Source organism: Salvelinus alpinus, chromosome 6, assembly GCF_045679555.1.
Source record: "Salvelinus alpinus chromosome 6, SLU_Salpinus.1, whole genome shotgun sequence".
In the NCBI taxonomy this organism is placed as follows: Eukaryota; Metazoa; Chordata; class Actinopteri; order Salmoniformes; family Salmonidae; genus Salvelinus; species Salvelinus alpinus.
The window spans coordinates 16879841-16898674 of NC_092091.1; the positions used below are offsets into that span (position 1 = coordinate 16879841).

Consider the following 18834-nt stretch of genomic DNA (forward strand, 5'->3'; position numbering starts at 1 on the left):
AATCTAATAATTTTGTTTCTATAATCTGACTTCTGTCTGCTCTCATTTGTTCCTGACATAACCCATGATACTGATATTTAATCTATGAAAATACAAAACCATTGATTACTGATCTTTAAAAGAGCACTATAGACAATGCTCATTGTTGAAGACAATGTTTATTATTGAAAAAAATATGATTTATGAAAATAGCGAGCTAGCTAACCGTTTGCAGCTAGCAATCTGCAGTATGAATCACACACCAGGATAGGATTGGGCAGTACACTGTATATACCGTACAACAGGGTATTTGGAAAAAGCCACAGGAGGGTTTTTCAATACCGCCAATACCATTGAAACAGTTACGTTTTTTAATAAATGTGAATATTTTTAAGTACATACCTGCAGTCAACTTGTGCAATATGTTAGGAGATAAAGAACATTGCATTCTTCATCTCACCTGTCACATTATTATGAAGCTTACAGGCAGTACCCAGTCACGTTAGGCGGTGTTTGTTTACAAGCACACAATGAGAGACCAGAGCCTTGAGTGTCACTCACTGTTGTGCAGCATGCGCCAGGTGATGTAATTACAATATGGAACTCACAACTAAATATCTTATCATTATTAAGTCAGTCTGTTTTGTGCATGCAGCACTGTGTAGCATTTTTAGTTACTTGTATAGTGTAGGTCAGAAACTGTACAAAATGTTCACAATGCGGTTGTTAGTATTTAGTTAGCATTTTCTATGGTATTTTACATGTACTTGTTAGCATTGCTAAACTTTGGATTACAGCGCATCAGTGGGGTTTGAAAACAGCGCCCCTTGTGTTCAGTGTCAGTATTACAAACTATCCTGGTATGGCACAAGTTCAGTATAAAGTTTAGACACTCTGGATATCACCCCAACCTACATCAGGATGAACAATAACCAATTATTTATATTTTAATACATTTGAAATTGTATAAACATTTGTTATAAAATATACATGTATATATCATTTCCTCTGGATCTAAAATAAGCAAATAATTTTTAGTACATTAAAGATTTTATAGATGCCCTATAGATGTCCTGATTTTCATCCATGGATCCATCTCAAAGATTTCGTTTAGACAGGCAGCCCATTTCTGATATTTTCTTCACTAAATGTGTATTTTGACCAACCAGATCAGCTCTGAAAAAGATATGAAAAGATCTGATATGATTGGGCTTTTGACCAATTAGTGGAACAAAGATTAGGGCCACGTTCAGTTGCCAAACGTTCTCGAACGTTGCAGATAGAAAATGTAATTTAGAGCCGATGGCATTCCTTATTCTACATATCAGAGACATGTTTAATCTACATAGCTTTCCTATCTAAACGTTCCAAAACGTTCAATCCTGTTGAACGTGCCACACAATTGGGCTGCCTGTGTGAACGCAGCCTAAGACCTGGAGCACATTCAGCAGGATTTAACATTTTGGAACATTCAGATAGAAATAAGCAATGTAGCTCAAACATGCCTCTGATATGTACAGTAAGGACTCACATCGGCTCTATTCATGGAATTTCTATCTGCAACGTTCAAGAACGTTTGGCAGCTGAACATGGCCCAGTGAAGAAACACAACATTGCAAAATTAAAACAAACATCAGCAGCATGGCTGACAAAAACAGATTCATCTTCACATCCAGAGGAAAAGCTACAGAGCAAAACGCTGGGTAGTGGTGAGTGGGTAGGAAACCCTTGTCTTGCTGTACTATATCTGCTGTGTCATTTTTGTTCATTTTGATGGGATGTTTTCAGTTATCCTCAAATGTAAACATTTAGGACAGTGGTGTAGCTGTACTGGCACTCCAGCTATCAGTTTGTTGATAACAGTGCAGCAGTGTGATATCTCTCCAGTCCCTCCACTGAGCATACCCAACAAAGGCTCCTCTGTAGTCTAAGAAAAGGCTGTTTTAAATGGATGCCATTTATACAGTGCAGCAGCTGCGCTACTCATACATGCTCTATGCTGATGGTGTGTGTGTTTTCCATAATCTCTCCTTATTCCCACTTGTAGATTTTGAGCATCTTCTCAGTGAGCGAGGCCAGGTAACTGCCCTGATTCACCTCAAATGGGCAGATGTCCAACACTGGGAGGTCAGCAGGCAACTTCTGAATCAGGGATCCACTCCCTGCATCCCACACCTGGAACAAAATGACATGATTAGAATCAATAGATCAATGTGAAGCTCTTGATGCCGTTTCATATTTTTCAAACAGCCTCAAATCAGAGTCATATGTCTCTCAGTATTATTGAGTTCTTTCAACTACAAAACAGTTGAACCATTGATTCTTCCCTAATCGCAGCAGTGGGTGAAAGTTTAGGGCTCTATCTGTAATGACTGACACAATGTGCTCCCTGTCTCCACAGTGGACCATGATTTCCTTGACCCTGTTTTCAGTGCTGCATACAGATGTTCACAAAACAATTATTATTCCCAATGCCCACGATTCTGTACACAAGTGATACACAGAATTGAAATCATTGCCAATCAATGCTCACCATTGAATACACACACACACACAAGCCACACACAAGCCAGTGGCTCACCATGGTGGAGTTAGTGGACTCGTCCCCGGCACAGACCAAAGTGGAGCCCTTCCCGGCCGGGCTTCTGAACACAGCGTTCTTGGTGAGCACTTTGCAAGAGGAGCCGGCGCTGAAGGTCTGGACAGGGTAGCAGGAACACAAGGGCTCCTGGGCCGCATCCTGCTGTAGAGTCCTGTTCAGCTCCATCAGAACACAACGCAGAGACGGGTTGGAGCGCCCTGGGGTCACACGGGGTCAAACACAGAGACTGTCAGTCAAAATACTGGTGCTAGTGGTCAACACCGACCCCGGTCCTAGAGAGCTACTGGGGAATTCAGGCTTTAGTTCATGCCGAGCTTAGAGATATTAGAATCAATCCTGCAGCCAGAAGCCAGGACTAGTGTGAGAGTGGGCAGATTTCCTAGATCCAACAAAGACTCTGGCAGCAGTATCAAGCAGAATTCTATCAGACAAAAGATTATACATTTTATTTTTAACACACATTTTTATCCACAGTTAAGTAAAGTCATACTGTATATAAAATAAAATAAATCACAACAGCTGTGATGGAAACAGGAAGTTTCAGTACAATTTTATAAATGCCAACAGAATTCGTTCATTCGACACGATGGGATCTTTTTGTGTCGGTAAAATTAATTATGTGAGAAATGGCTGTGAAAACACAGTTATGCGACATATTGATATAATAACCATCATATCAGAGTAAACTTGGAGTCACGCGATGATATGGTGTGTAGTCCTCCCACTACTACAACTCAGGAAACCATGCAATTTTAGGTTACAGATAAAATAAGTTATGATGAACATAACAGGGTGGTGCAAAGTGCACGGTGATGAGCTTGATGCTGCTTTCTAATAAATATCCAGGGTCTTATTCTGGTGACATGATGATGATGGCTGCCATTTGACAAATAAAAATAATCTTGCTCTTTTGTCTATAATAATCTCATCATGTAGTAGGCTATACTCGCACTGTATCAGCACGCTGTTGGCTAGAGCACATGTGCCAAGACCAGAGTGGGCACATTCGCTATGCAACGCAAACATTTTTGAAAATGCAATGAAAACCCATTTAAATAGTATTTCCTATTTGGTACATGGGAATTAAACTGCAAAAGTTGTACACTACTTCATCACGCACAACCTTTTATAACCAACAAAAAAATCTCTGGTGGAAAAATGCCCATATTGTTTTTATGCATATTTTTGGATATTCACATGAAAATCTGTTGCCAATTGGATGGAAACCTAGCCACACAGACACACACAGTGATTCTGCTAGCACTTCGTGTTCGATTAGCTCTGAGTAGAGAAGAGCTGAACACAACCGGTTGCCAACAGTAAAATGTTATGATGACACACTTCAGCTCCTTCTCTTTACTACAGACAGTGCTTCATTGTCCCTCAGTCTCTCACCTGGTCTGTAGGTGACCAGACAGTGTCTGCTCTCTGGCTCCACCTGGATGTCTGTGCAGCCTCCTGTCTCCAGGGGCAAAATGTGGGGTCTGTAAGTGGTGCTGTCCACCTGCTCCCAGAAGCAGCCCCCCTCCAGAGAACCTGCGATGAGGCCGCCACACGGGAACGAGCTGGAGGAGGCGCGAGGCACGTAGGACAGGGAGGCCACGGGACACCTGGGAGGAGCCAAAGGTCATGGTTTGGCCTTGTGGTTTTAAATCACACACTGTATATGTATTACACCATGTGAATGACATTTCACACACCATGTACATATTACATTTAACCATCTTTGAGAATGAGTAGCAAAACCCAACTGCTGACAATAAAATACCAAATCTAACTTTTTCTGGTCAGATCCTGTGGTCAGGGAGGAAAATCTCTGGGCCCTAGCTACAGTGACTTCAGAAAGTACTCATACCCATTGACTTATTCCACATACTGTTGTGTTACAGCCTAAATTCAAAATGTATTTAAAATATTTTTTCCTCACCCATCTACACACAATAATGACAAAGTGAAAACATGTTTTTAGATTCCCTCAAATGTATTGAAAATGAAATCCAGAAATCTCATTTACATAAGTATTCACTGTAGAAGCACCTTTGGCAGCGATTACAGCTGTGAGTCTGAGTAAGTCTCTTGGAGCTTTGCACACCTGGATTGTTGATCATTCCTAGACAACCATTTTCAAGTCTTGCCAGATTTTCAAATCAACTAACTCGACCACTCAGGAACATTCACTGTCTTTTTGATAAGCAACTTCAGAGTGTGTATTTGGCCTTTGTGTTTTAGGTTATTGTCCTGCTGAAAGATAAATTCTGGTGGAAAGCAGACATCCAGGTTTTCCTGTAGGACTTTGCCTGTGCTTAGCTCCATTACGTTTCTTTTTTATCCTGAAAAACTCCCCAGTCTTTAACGATTTCAAACATACCCTTATCATGATGCAGCCGCCAACATGCTTGAAAATATGGAGAGTGGTACTCAGTAATGTATTGGATTTGCCCCAAACATAACAATTACAGTATTACTTTAGTGCCTTGCTGCAAACATATTTTGGACAATTTTTATTCTGTACAGGCTTCTTCCTTTTCACTCTGTCAATTAGGTTAGTGTTGTGGAGTAACTACCATGTTTTTGATTTCACCTTTATTTAACCAGGTAGGCTAGTTGAGAACAAGTTCTCATTTGCAACTACGACCTGGCCAAGATAAAGCAAAGCTGAACACAACCGGTTGCCAACAGTAAAATGTAATGATGACACACTTTAGCTCCTTCTCTTTACTACAGACATTGCTTCATTCAACCTGGATGTTGCTGATCCATCCTCCTTTTCTCCTATCACAGCCATTAAACTGTGTAATGGTTTTAAAGTCACCATTGGCCTCATGGTGAAATTACTAAGCAGTTTCCTTCCTCCCTGGCAACAGTTAGGAAGGATACCTGTATCTTTGTATTGACTTGGTGTATTGATACACCACCCAAAGTGTCATTAATAACTTCACCATGCTCAAAGGGAAAGTCAATGTCTGCTATTCCTTTTAAACCATCTACCAAGAGGTTCCCTTCTTTGCAAGGCATTGGAAAACCTCCTGTCTTTTGAATGTGTATGTGTAGGGTGCAGAGATGAGGTAGTCAATCAAAAATCAAACACTATTATTGAGTCCACGCAACTTGTGAAGCAAATTTTTACTCCTGAACTTATTTAGTCTTGCAATAAAAATAGGGGTTGATTACTTAGGACTCAAGACATTTCATCTTTTCAATCATTTGTAAAAATTATTCAAAAAACATAATTCCACTTTCACATTATGGGGTGTTGCATGTAGACTAGTGACAAAATCTAAATGTAATCAATTTTAAATACAGGCAGTAACACAACACAATGTGAAAAAGTCCAAGGGAAGAACACTTTATGAAGGCACTGTAGGATATATAGATACAGTTGAAGTCGGAAGTTTACATACACCTAAGCCAAATACATTTAAACTCAGTTTCACAATTCCTGACATTTAATTCTAGTAAAAATTGTCTTAGGTCAGTTAGGATCACCACTTGATTTTAAGAAAGTGAAATGTCAGAATAATAGTTGAGAATGATTTATTTCAGCTTTTATTTCTTCATCACATTCCCAGTGGGTCAGAAGTTTGCATACACTCAATTAGTATTTGGTAGCATTGCCTTTAATTTGTTTAACTTGGGTCAAACATTTCAGGTAGCCTTCCACAAGCTTCCCACAATAAGTTGGGTGAATTTTGTCCCATTCCTCCTGACAGAGCTGGTGTAACTGAGTCAGGTTTGTAGGCCTCCTTGCTCACACACACTTTTTCAGTTCTGCCCACACATTTTCTATAAGATTGAGGTCAGGGCTTTGTGTACAATACCTTGACTTTGTTGTCCTTAAGCCATTTTGCCAAAACTTTGGAAGTATGCTTTGGGTCACTGTCCATTTGTAAGACCCATTTGCGACCAAGCTTTAACTTCCTGACTGATGTCGCTTCAATATATCCTGCAGCAAAGCACCCCCACAACATGAGGCTGCCACCCCCGTGCTTCACGGTTGGGATGGTGTTCTTCGGCTTGCAAGCATCCCCCTTTTTCCTCCAAACATAACGATGGTCATTATGGCCAAACAGTTCTATTTTTGTTTCATCAGACCAGAGGACATTTCTCCAAAAAAGTACGATCTTTGTCCCCATGTGCAGCTGCAAACCGTAGTCTGGCTTTTTTATGGCGGTTTTGGAGCAGTGGCTTCTTCCTTGCTGAGCAGCCTTTCAGCTTATGTCGATATAGGACTTGTTTTACTGTGGATATAGATACTTTTGTACCCGTTTCCTCCAGCATCTTCACAAGGTCCTTTGTTGTTGTTCTGGGATTGATTTGCACTTTTATTACCAAAGTACGTTCATCTCTAGGAGACAAAACGCATCTCCTTCCTGAGCGGTATGACGGCTGCGTTGTCCCATGGTGTTTATACTTGCGTACTATTGTTTGTACAGATGAACGTGGCACCTTCAGGCGTTTGGAAATTGCTCCCAAGGATGAACCAGACTTGGAGGTCTACGATTTCTTTCTGAGGTTTTTGACTGATTTCTTTTGATTTTCCCATGATGTCAAGCAAAGAGGCACCGAGTTTGAAGGTGTTTACAGGCACAGTCAACTTAGTGTATGTAAACTTCTGACTAGAGGTCGACCGATTATGATTTTTCAACGCCAATACCGATTATTGGAGGACCAATAAAAGCCGATACCGATTAATCGGACGATTTTTTCCCCTTTTATTTGTAATAATGACAATTACAACAATACTGAATGAACACTTATTTTAACTTAATATATCAATAAAATCAATTTAGCCTCAATAAATAATGAAACATGTTTAATTTGGTTTAAAGAATGCAGAAACAAAGTGTTGGAGAAGAAAGTAAAAGTGCAATATGTGCCATGTAAGAAAGCTAACGTTTAAGTTCCTTGCTCAGAACATGAGAACATATGAAAGCTGGTGGTTCCTTTTAACATGAGTCTTCAATATTCCCAGGTAAGAAGTTTTAGGTTGTAGTTATTATAGGAATTATAGGACTATTTCTCTCTATACGATTTGTATTTCATATACCTTTGACTATTGAATGTTCTTTCTTATAGGTACTTTAGTATTGCCAGTGTAACAGTATAGCTTCCATCCCTCTCCTCGCCGCTACCTGGGCTCGAACCAGGAACACATCGACAACAGCCACCCTCGAAGCAGCGTTGCCCATGCAGAGCAAGGGGAACAACTACTCCAAGTCTCAGAGCGAGGGACGTTTGAAACGCTATTAGCGCGCACCCTGCTAACTAGCTAGCCATTTCACATCGGTTACACCAGCCTAATCTCGGGAGTTGATAGGCTTGAATTCATAAACAGCAGAGCTGCTGGCAAAACGCACGAAAGTGCTGTTTGAATGAATGCTTACGAGCCTGCTGGTGCCCACCATCGCTCAGTCAGACTGCTCTATCAAATCATAGACTTAATTATAACATAATAACACACAGAAATACGAGCCTTAGGTCATTAATATGGTCGAATCCGGAAACTATCATCTCGAAAACTAAACGTTTATTCTTTCAGTGAAATACGGAACCGTTCCGTATTTTATCTAACGGGTGGCATCCATCAGTCTAAATATTCCTGTTACATTGCACAACCTTCAATGTTATGTCATAATTATGTAAAATTCTGGCAAATTAGTTCGCAATGAGCCAGGCGGCCCAAACTGTTGCATATACCCTGACTCTGCGTGCAATGAACACAAGTGAAGTGACACAATTTCACCTGGTTAATATTGCCTGCTAACCTGGATTTCTATATATGCAGGTTTAAAAATATATACTTCTGTGTATTGATTTTAAGAAAAGCATTGATGTTTATGGTTAGGTACACGTTGGAGAAACGATAGTCCTTTTTCGCGAATGCGCACTGCATCGATTATATGCAACGCAGGACACGCTAGATAAACTAGTAATATCATCAACCATGTGTAGTTATAACTAGTGATTATGGTTGATTGATTGTTTTTTATAAGATAAGTTTAATGCTAGCTAGCAACTTACCGTGGTTTCTTACTGCATTCGAGTAACAGGCGGTGGTTAGAGCGTTGGACTAGTTAACAGTAAAGTTGCAAGATTGAATCCCTGAGCTGACAAGGTAAAACATCTGTCGTTCTGCCCCTGAACAAGGCAGTTAACACACCGTTCCTAGGCCGTCATTGAAAATAAGAATGTGTTCTTAACTGACTTGCCTAGTTAAATAAAGGTGTAAAGAAAATATTTTAAAATATTAAAAAATTCGGCAAAATCGGCATCCAAAATTACCGATTTTCCGATTGTTATGAAAACCTGAAATCGGACCTAATTAATCAGCCATTCCAAATTATTGGTCGACCTCTACTTCTGACCCAAAGAAATTGTGATACAGTGAATTATAAGTGAAATAATCTGTCTGTAAACTTCCACTGGACATCATAAGGTGAATGCACCAACTTGTAAGTCGCTCTGGATAAGAGCGTCTGCTAAATGACTTAAATGTAATGTAAATGTAAACAATTGTTGGAAAAATTACTTGTGTCATGCACAAAGTAGATGTCCTAACCGACTTGCCAAAACTATAGTTTGTTAACAAGAAATTTGTGGAGTGGTTGAAAAACGAGTTTTAATGTCTCCAACCTAAGTGTATGTAAACTTCCGACTTCAACTGTAGGTGTAGTGGGACAAACTGTGGTTGAGAATATAGACAATACAATATAGACCAATAACCCCTGGTCTGGCTGTCAGACTTACCTAGAGCGTAGTGGCTGCAGCTCCTGGACGTGTGTGCTGGTGTCTCTGGTGTCATACACCAGCACAGAGCCGTTACTGAGACCAGCGTACACATAGTTGTTGTTGTCCAGGCACCAGCAACAGCTCCACACTGGCTTACCCGTGTTGTACGTCTGCACCACTGTGTTGGTCATTAGACTGCAGGAGAGAAATAAATAAATAAATACTGTCCTTTTAACCATCAGCGTTTTGTTTTCAATCTAGGTCTGACTGATTCTTGCAATCAAAGAATGTTCTACCTTAGCAAGTGCAATGTTCTTCTCCATCTGAGCCTGGGGTTATTAAGTCAACACCATTCTGAAATAAACTGTCCTGATAAATCTCTCTGCTTGGACACTGACTGATTATCTGTCTCTTGTGGTTACCTGGTGAGTTTGATGGTGTTGTCCAGGGCAGCAGAGAGCAGGAGGCTGTCAGCTTGTCTGTTGAATGCCAGGCCTCTGATCTGTTTGACATGGATGGGAACGTACTGGCATGCCTTCAGATTCACCGTACTCACCTTCTTCACACCGTAGCCTGGCGGGTAGACACAGAGAGAGGAAGAGAGAGACAGAGTGTGAGGGAAGGAGAGAAATGATTCCAAGAAATGGCTTTCATGTCTTACAAAACTCAGAAATGCTTCTTGGGAGGTAGCAAATATTTCAGACGGTTGAAAATATGCCCTCTGATATTTTCATATCTATGCAAAAATACAAAAATTCACACAGTTATTCCGTACTGAAAGCATATCAAAGCTGATCAAAGGTCTTACCGGGCACCAGGGTGGTGTGTGGGGAGGGAAGGGAGGCCAGCAGGCAGCTGAGGGGTTCACAGTAGGACAGCACCCTGCAGCCCCCCGCCTGGGACACTAGCACGGCCTTGGAGAAGACGTAGTGGCCCCCCTGGGTGCTGTCCTGTCTCTGTGAGAGCCCGGAGAGAGAGGCCCCTGAGTTCTTAGAGGGCCTACAGCCAGGCTGGGCCATCAGCGTCTTCAACTCCTGGGAGAGAAGGTAGAGAGTGATCCAACTGTTCAATGGAGGTCCGTGTTCAAGCATAACAGATGTGATCAACAAAACCTTGAAATTCAAGATATGATTAATATCAATGATTATAGCACGTTGTTCTAATCTACCTGATAAATGGATGGGGGAGATAGAGGGGGGAAGGGGAATTACAGATAAATCAATAACAACATCAAAAGGAACAAAGTACCTGTATCTGCTTGCGTAGTTTCCCACATTCGTCTGTCATCACCTGCAGTTGTAGCCGGCACTGGGCTGACTCTAGTTCAGCATTCCTACGCATTGACTGCTCCTGCTCCAATGACCTGCACATATAACAAAACATTCAGACTCACTGGCTGTGTCCGAATACCCATACCAGTGTACTACATCCTTAAACTGCATAATATGCACTCATCGTGGTATACTCATCGTCGTATAGTAAAAAGTATGTAGTACGCCAAGGCCACAACGCAGTAGCGGCTCCTGACTGGTTGAGAAGGTGGGGCGGGGCTGAGTGCGGGTGGATTTCTCCCAATTCAACAGACATGCATCACAGTAACCAGGCTGATAATAGATAATTTCCAATTTTATTAATTTCTCTAAGCTCTGAATAAAAAAGGAATGGAGTTACAGGCCTACTCAGGCTGGTTATAGGCAAACTATCACATTAGACCTACAGTGCATTTGGGAAGTATTCACACCCCTTCACACTTTTCCCACATTTTGTTAATCTAAAATGTATTGAATTATTTGTTTTAATCAATCTACACAGACAATACCCCATAAAGCAAAATAATTAAAGTACCTTTACATAAGTATTTAGAACCTTTGCTATGAGACTCGAAATTGAGCTCAGGTGCATTATGTTTCCATTGATCATCCTTGAGATGTTTCTACAACTTGGAGTCCATCTGTGCAAAATTCAATTGATTGGACATGATTTGGAAAGTCACACCTGTCTATATAGGATCCCACAGTTGACAGTGCATGTCAAAGCAAAAACCAAGCCATGAGTTTGAAGGAATTGTCCGTAGAGCACTGAGACATAATTGTGTCGAGGCACAGATCCGGGGAACAGCACCAAAAGATATCTGCAGCATTGAAGGTCCCGAAGAACAGTGGCCTCCATCATTCTTAAATGGAAGAAGTTTGGAACCACCGAGACTCTTCCCAGAGCTGTCCGCCCGGCCAAACTGTGCAATCGGTGGAGAAGGGCCTTGGTCAGGGAGGTGACCAAGTACCCGATGGTCACTGAAAGAGCTCCAGAGGGGGAGAACCTTCCAGGAGGACAACTATCTCTGCAGCACTCCACCACAGTCAGGCCTTTATGGTAGAGTGGCCAGACAGAAGTCACTCCTCAGTAAAAAGCACGACAGCCCGGTTGGAGTTTGCCAAAATGCACCTAAAGACACTCAGACCACGAGAAACAAGATTATCTGGTCTGATGAAACAAAGATTGAACTCTTTGGCCTTAATACCAAGCATCACATCTGGAGGAAACCCGGGCACCATCCCTAAAGTGAAGCATGGTGGTGGCAGCATCATGCTGTGGGGATGTTTTTCAGCAGCAGGTACTGGGAGACTAGTCAGGATCGAGGGAAAGATGAACGGAGAAAAGTACAGAGAGATCCTTGATTAAAACCTGCTCCAGAGCACTCTGGACCTCAGACTGGGGCGAAGGCTCAACTTCCAACAGGATAACAACCCTAAGCACACAACCAAGACAACGCAGGAGTGGCTTCGGGACAAGTCTCTGAATGTCCTCGAGTGGCCCGGCCAGAGCATGGACTTGAACCCGGTCAAACATCTCTGCAGAAAATAGCTGTGTAGCAACGACAATTTGGTTCCATTTCAACATATTTATTACTGAAACAAAAGTGCTGTAACATGCAGTACCAGTCAAAAGTTGACACCTACTCATTCCAGGGTTTTTCTTTATTTGTACTATTTTCTACATTGTAGAAAAACAGCGAAAACATCAAAACTATGAAATAACATATGGAATCATGTAGTAACCAAAAAGTGTTTAACAAATCAAAATACACTTTATATTTGTGATTCTTCAAATTAGCCACCCTTTGCTTTGATGATAGCTTTGCACATTTGGCATTCTCTCAACCAGCTCCACCTGTAATGCTTTTCCAATAGTCTTGAAAGACTCCATCACACTCCTTCTTGGTCAAATAGCCTGGAGGTGTGTTGGGTCATTGACCTGTTGAAAAACAAATGATAGTGGGACTAAGCGCAAACCAGATGGGATGGCGTATCGATGCAGAATGCTGTGGTTGCCATGCTGGTTAAGTGTGCCTTGAATTCTAAATAAAATCACAGACAGTGTCACCAGCAAAGCACCCCCACACCATCACACCTCATTCTCCATGCTTAACGGTGGGAGTCACACATGCGGAAATCAAACGTTCACCTACTGTGTGTCTCACAAAGACATGGCGGTTGGAACCAAACATCTCAAATTTGGACTCAGACCAAAGGACAGATTTCCACCGGTCTAATGTCCATTGTGCGTGTGTCTTGGCCCAAGCAAGTCTCTTCTTCTTATTGGTGTCCTTTAGAAGTGGTTTCTTTGCAGCAATTCGACCATGAAGGCCTGATTCACGCAGTCTCCTCTGAACAGTTGATGTTGAGATGTGTCTGTTACTTGAAATCGGTGAAGCATTTATATGGGCTGCAGTTTCTGAGGCCGGTAACTAATGAACATATCCTCTGCAGCAGAGGTAACTCTGGGTCTTAATTTCCTGTGGCGGTCCTCGTGAGAGCCAGTTTCCTCATAGCGCTTGATGGTTTTTGCGACTGCACTTGAAGAAACTTTCAAAGTTGTTGAAATTTTCCAGATTGACTGACCTTCATGTCTTTAAGTAATGATGGACTGTTTCTCTTTGCTTATTTGAGCTGTTCTTGACATAGCCCTATTTGGTAAAATACCATGTCCAGATTATCTTCTGTATAGCACCCCTACCTTGTCACAACACAACTGATTGGCTGAAACACATTAAGAAGTTAAGAAATTCTACAAATTTACTTTTAACATGGCACACCTGTTAATTAAAATGCATTCCAGGTGACTACCTCATGAAGCTGGTTGAGAGAATGCCAAGCGTGTGCAAAGCTGTCATCAAGGCAACGGGTAGCTACTTTGAAGAATCACAAATATAAAATATATTTTGATTTGTTTAACACTTTTTTGTTTACTACATGATTCCATATGTGTTATTTTATACTGGGTCTTCACTATTATTCTACAATGTAGAAAATAGTCAAAATAAAATAAAAACCTGGAATGAGTAGGTGTCCAAACTTTTGAATGATACTGTATATAAATTAAAACAAATAACCTAAATGTTCAAATCAAAAGGCTATTGCATAGAAAACATGGACAGTCGGGTGCATCGCAAATTCAGAACCGCTGGACAGCAACAGAAACTAAAGCACTGATCGTTGGCAATGAGATCAGAATGACTGCTAAGGTTTGATCCATAAATTAAATAGGTAGCCTACAAAACGAAAACAATCCATATGTTCAAATCAAAAGGCCTAACTAACATGATATCAGTAACATCCCGAGTTCCCAGTGCCAACACATTCACAAATCAAAAGATGTTTAGTATTTAGTTTAAAAGCTCTGACGAATGCCAAGAGAACAAGAAACACTTCAATGCAAAAACACAAATCCCCCCCCCCCCCAAAAAGACTTCAGTTTAGCCTACGATGCAATACCGTGATCATTTTAAGGAGAACAAAAACAACTTTGCCTACATTTGAACACTACCGCAAAAGCTTTGCTATTCGGCCTCTTCCCAATTAAGTAGTCTAGTTTTGTTGTTTGGCTACTTGAAGAAAACTAAGGCCTATCACTTGCAGCCCACCTCTCCCATGCATTGTGGAAAAGTGTGCATCACTCTCTCAACCGCTCCCTACACACAACAGTGAATAAGGTCAAATCAAGACGAGCTCAGCTACCTTACCTCTTCATATTCTCCTGCTCTGTGTTGTCCACAGCCCTCAGCTTGCGTGCGTACAGGAGGACGATATCAGAGCGCTTGGCCTTCTTGTTGCACTGCAGGCATGCACAGAGCAGTAAAGGTCATTATAAGGACTGGACATAATCTGAGGGAATATTTTCTTATCAATAAATTACATCATTGTCTGTATGGTAAGTCAATGCAACTGTATTTTAGTCATTTTGTGGCAGTATTTTCTCAGATTTAAGTAATTCAGAGGGCATTTATTAGGTTTCAAATTATTTTTGACTGCTTGAGGAAATTCGTCTCCAGCACAGAGTCAATTTGGTACCAGTCATTACAGTGGAACAAGGAGCATTTTGTCACCTAGGAGGGACTGCAAATACTGAGTACAGACCTTCCTGAGCAACTCCACTCCTCTGCCCCCAGACATGCCGAGGCTGACAGACAGACATGCAGACACTGACCTGGGGACACTTGGCTCCCTGGCCCTGGCCCTTCACCCAGCGGCCAATGCAGTTGTAGCCGAAGAGATGTCCGCAGCGCAGGGTGGCCAGGCGGTGCTCCCCTGACGTGGTCCAGGGCTCAAAGCAGATAGAGCAGGTCTCCCCCTCCCCCTCATCTCCTTGGGACGAACGAAGAGCCGCACCACTGGTGGCCACTGGGGCTGTTACACTCTTGAAAGGGGACCGAGAGAGCATGCCGATGGTACTACAGAAACTGCACTAGCTAGCTAATCATGGAAATATTATCCCCTCCAAGATTCTAGGACCATCACTGGCAATGAATGTGGTCTTACCTCAGGATTCACTTGATTTCCAGTCTCTGTCCTCGCAGCCTCTGTGGTTGCATTAGAATCTATACACAGGATAGACATGGTTAGATTTAACTCTTCATAGGTGACAGTCTAAAATGGCAATGCGTGGAACAGACTTGAGCTCGAGGTTGGGGTACCTGAAGGATTTAGGCCTTGCAGTGGCGTGGCTGCCACAGGAGGGTTCATTCCTAGGCTGGAGGGAACAGCAGGTTCGTCAGGGTCGTGAGGGTCTACTGGCCCTGCGGGGTCTGCCTCATCCTCTGACTCGCTCGACTCAGTGGTATTGCCAGAGTCAGGGTTGGCTGCAGGGACTCGCAGCAGAAAATCTAGGAAGCGGCTAGCAGAGGGAGAGGTCTGGGTGGGGTAGAGCGCCCTGACGCCTGGCCTTTTATCACACACAGACAATACAGGAACAATAAATGAGTTGTTGGTGAAATAGGTACTCAATGAAGTATACAATGTCTCCGGTACAGTTTAGAGGGAGTGACTCCAGTCCAACCATAACTACCTGGCTCTCCGCTGCCTCAGGGCTGCTGCTGTAGTGATGCTGGGCCCAATATGACCCTCCATTCTGATCCTGGGCCCAACTTGACCCTCCACTCTGATTCGGTTCTGACTGAACGCCCAGGTGGTCGGGAGCCGTGGCGGGTCTAGGGGAGCCGCGTCTGCCTCGTCCTCAACCTCAGTTTCGCTGCCAGAGTCAGGGATGATGATAGGGAGCTCCACATGGCCTGCCATAGCATCTGGTTCTGGTTCCCTCCTGGGGACCCCCAGCTGCAAGTCCACCTCCATCGCCTCCATTTGAAAAGCACTACGTAAAATATATTGTAATTATTATCCTGAATTTGTCCAATAGAAACTTATTTTTGTTGCAAAAGGTTTTCCGTTTGGAGTAAACGGTTTCTGTTGCAATTTTTTTTTAAATAAACGGTTTGTAACAGAATCTGCGTAATGAGTAGGGCACGCAAGGGCACCCCTGTAGGGCACGCAATGCTGCCTGGAGCCACATAGCTAGGGTGACAACAAAAATCAGGTTATGTACAATGCCTTCAGAAAATATTCACCCCCTTGACTTTTTCCACATTTTGTTGTGTTACAGCCAGAATTTAAAACGTATTTAATTGTGATTGTCACTTATCTACACACAACCCATAATATGGCAAATTGGAAATGTGTTTTTTGAAACCTTTACAAAATCATAAAAATTGAAAAGCTGAAATGTCAAGTCCACTAACTATTCAACCCTTATGTGGCAAGCCTAAATAGGTTCAGGGGTAAAAATGTGCTTAGCAAGTCACATAATAAATTGCATGGACTCACTCTGTCCCCCAATCGAGCAGTGAATTTCAAACACATATTCAACCACAAAGACGAGGGAAATTATCCAATAGTTCGCAAAGGGCACCTATTGGTAGATGGGTAAAAAAAAATAAAGCAGACATTAACTATCCCTTTGACCATGGTGAAGTTATTAATTACACTTTGGATGGTGTATCAATGCAGTCAGTCACTACAAAGATACAGGTGCCCCTCCTAACTCAGTTGCCGGAGAGGAAGGTAACTGCGGGATTTCACCATCAGGCCAATGGTGACTTTAAAAGTTACAGTTTAATGGCTGTGACAGGAGATAACAGAGGATGGATCAACAACATTGTAGTTATTACTCCACAATATATATATTTTTTTACCCCTTTTTCCTCCCTAATTTCGTGATATCCAATTGGTAGTTACAGTATTGTCCCATCGCTGCAACTCCCGTACGGACTTGGGAGAGGCGAATGTCAAGAGCCATGCATTCTCCGAAACATGACCCTGCCAAGCCGCAATGCTTACTGAGACACTGCTCGCTTAACCCGGAAGCCAGCCGCACCAATGTGTTAGAGGAAACCCTGTACAGCTAGTTACCGAAGTCAGCAGGCATGCACCCGGCCCGCCACAAGGATTGCTCCGCAATAGTAACCTAATTGACAGTGAAAAGAAGGAAGCCTGTACAGAACACAAATATTCCAAAACATGCATACTGTTTGCGATACAGGACTAAAGTAATAATGCAAAAAATGTGGCAAAGAAATTGTACTTTTTGCACCAAATACAAAGCATTGTGTTTGGGAAAATCCAACACAAAAACATCACTGAGTATCACTCTTCATATTTTCAAGCATGGCGGTAGCTGCATCATGTTATGGGTAGGCTAGTCATCGGCAAAGGACTAAGGAGATTAGCATAAAAAGAAACTGAATAGAGCTAGGCACACAAAATCATAGAGGAAAACTTGGTTCAGTCTGCTTTCCACCAGAAACTGCGAGACAAATTCACCTTTCAGCAGGACAATAACCTAAAACACAAGGCCAAATATTCACTGGAGTGGAGTTGCTTACCAAGACAACATTGAATGTTCCTGAGTGGCCTAGTTACAGTTTTGACTTAAGTCGGCTTGAAAATCTATGGCAAGACTTGAAAATTGCTGTTTTTGTTTTTAGCAATAATCAACAACCAACTTGATAGAGCTTTAAGGATCGTTTAAATAAATGGGCAAATATTGTACAATCCAGGTGTACAAATTTCTTAGAGACTGACCCAGAAAGAATCACAGCTGTAATCGCTGCAAACGGTGATTCCAATGTGTATTGAACACTTATCTAATCAATAGTGTTTTATTTCCATATTTTTGTGTATATATATATATATATATATATATATATATATATATATATATATAATCCCCCCCACGTTGAAAGAGTATTTTGTGTAGATCGTTAACAAAAAAATGACTAAATCCATTTGAACAAAACTTGGAAAAAGTCGAGGGCTGTGAATACTTTCTGAAAGCACTTTAACTTGTATGCAATGCTAACTAGTTCACTAAATTGCCACGCAACGTTACTTGAAAAATGGTTAACACAAGCTAAATTGGATGGACAATCTAACGTTACGTTAGTGATAAGACCAGTTATGTAAATGAGAATACATTAGCTAGCTAGTTAGCTATGTAAGATAAATGTTAGGTGACAATTGGCACAGTTAATAGGTAGCCAGCTAGCTAGGTAACAATGATAGCTAGTTAACTAGCCAGCTGCTAGGAAGTGCAAAACACAAAGCGGGATTTTGGAACTAGCAGTCACCGTACATTGAGACGGAAACCGAAGGCCGCTCTGCTAACTAGCTAGCTACTGTAGTTACTTGAAACCGTAAACATCACAATTAGCTAGCAAGTTACGGTACATTACCGATGTGGATATTTCGTGACAGTCTCGAATGTGATCAATGAAAAAGTACGGAGTTTTCATATATAGCAAGTGGCTACTCTTTGGAAATAACCTCCTTGCTAATAAACTAGCTAGCTAGTTATAATGCTAGCTAGCTCCACTCAGATCAGTCTGCCGCTTGCCGGGCAGTGTAAATTAGCAGCTCGCCTCTTCCTACCTTGGAAAATCGCGTTTTACCAAAACGATCCTTGACAGTGTCAAACTTCGTGAGTTACCATGACAAGCTAAATGGTTAAACTATATTACTCTTAAAGCATGACATTTGATGTAATTATAATCCGTTCCTAGTTTCGTTGCTATCTCCGTCGTCATTTGGAAGGCTCGAATATCCCCGCCAGTCTTCAATGGCCCGCCCCATAATGTTTCAACACCACCATTGGTGCGGCGCCAGACTACTAAATATTATGCTAATGAATACTGGCCT

General features: G+C 41.9%; 1 protein-coding gene across 3 annotated transcripts; it reads right to left on the reverse strand.

Moving 5' to 3' along the window:
• Positions 1-139: 139 nt before the first annotated feature.
• Positions 140-18782, reverse strand: LOC139578247 (E3 ubiquitin-protein ligase rfwd3.S-like). 3 transcript variants are annotated; one of them, XM_071405603.1, is made up of 14 exons: positions 18568-18782; positions 15653-15955; positions 15282-15529; positions 15127-15185; positions 14795-15004; positions 14331-14422; positions 10559-10673; positions 10119-10344; positions 9733-9883; positions 9329-9505; positions 3977-4191; positions 2561-2778; positions 2077-2154; positions 140-1155 (listed from the first exon to the last, which is right to left on the reverse strand). In XM_071405603.1, the coding sequence occupies exons 2-14, from the start codon at positions 15943-15945 to the stop codon at positions 1150-1152; spliced, it is 2088 nt and encodes a 695-aa protein (XP_071261704.1). In that variant the 5' UTR covers positions 15946-15955; positions 18568-18782; the 3' UTR covers positions 140-1149. The 3 variants fall into 3 exon arrangements, with proteins under 3 accessions (XP_071261704.1, XP_071261702.1, XP_071261703.1); XM_071405601.1 differs by having other exon boundaries at positions 140-2154; positions 18568-18780; XM_071405602.1 differs by lacking the exon at positions 18568-18782 and adding an exon at positions 18372-18521 and having other exon boundaries at positions 140-2154.
• Between the last annotated feature and the right edge of the window lie 52 nt (positions 18783-18834).

What these genes read in the sequence shown, in the direction of transcription:
- LOC139578247 (XM_071405601.1), bottom strand. Translation starts at nt 15,945, where the DNA reads ATGGAGGCGATGGAGGTGGACTTGCAGCTGGGGGTCCCCAGGAGGGAA. An exon ending in CTGAGGCAGCGGAGAGCCAG is followed by an intron (nt 15,530 to 15,652) that starts GTAGTTATGGTT and finishes GTGTGATAAAAG; the next exon opens with GCCAGGCGTCAGGGCGCTCT. An exon ending in AGTCCACTAACTCCACCATG is followed by an intron (nt 2,155 to 2,560) that starts GTGAGCCACTGG and finishes ATTTTGTTCCAG; the next exon opens with GTGTGGGATGCAGGGAGTGG.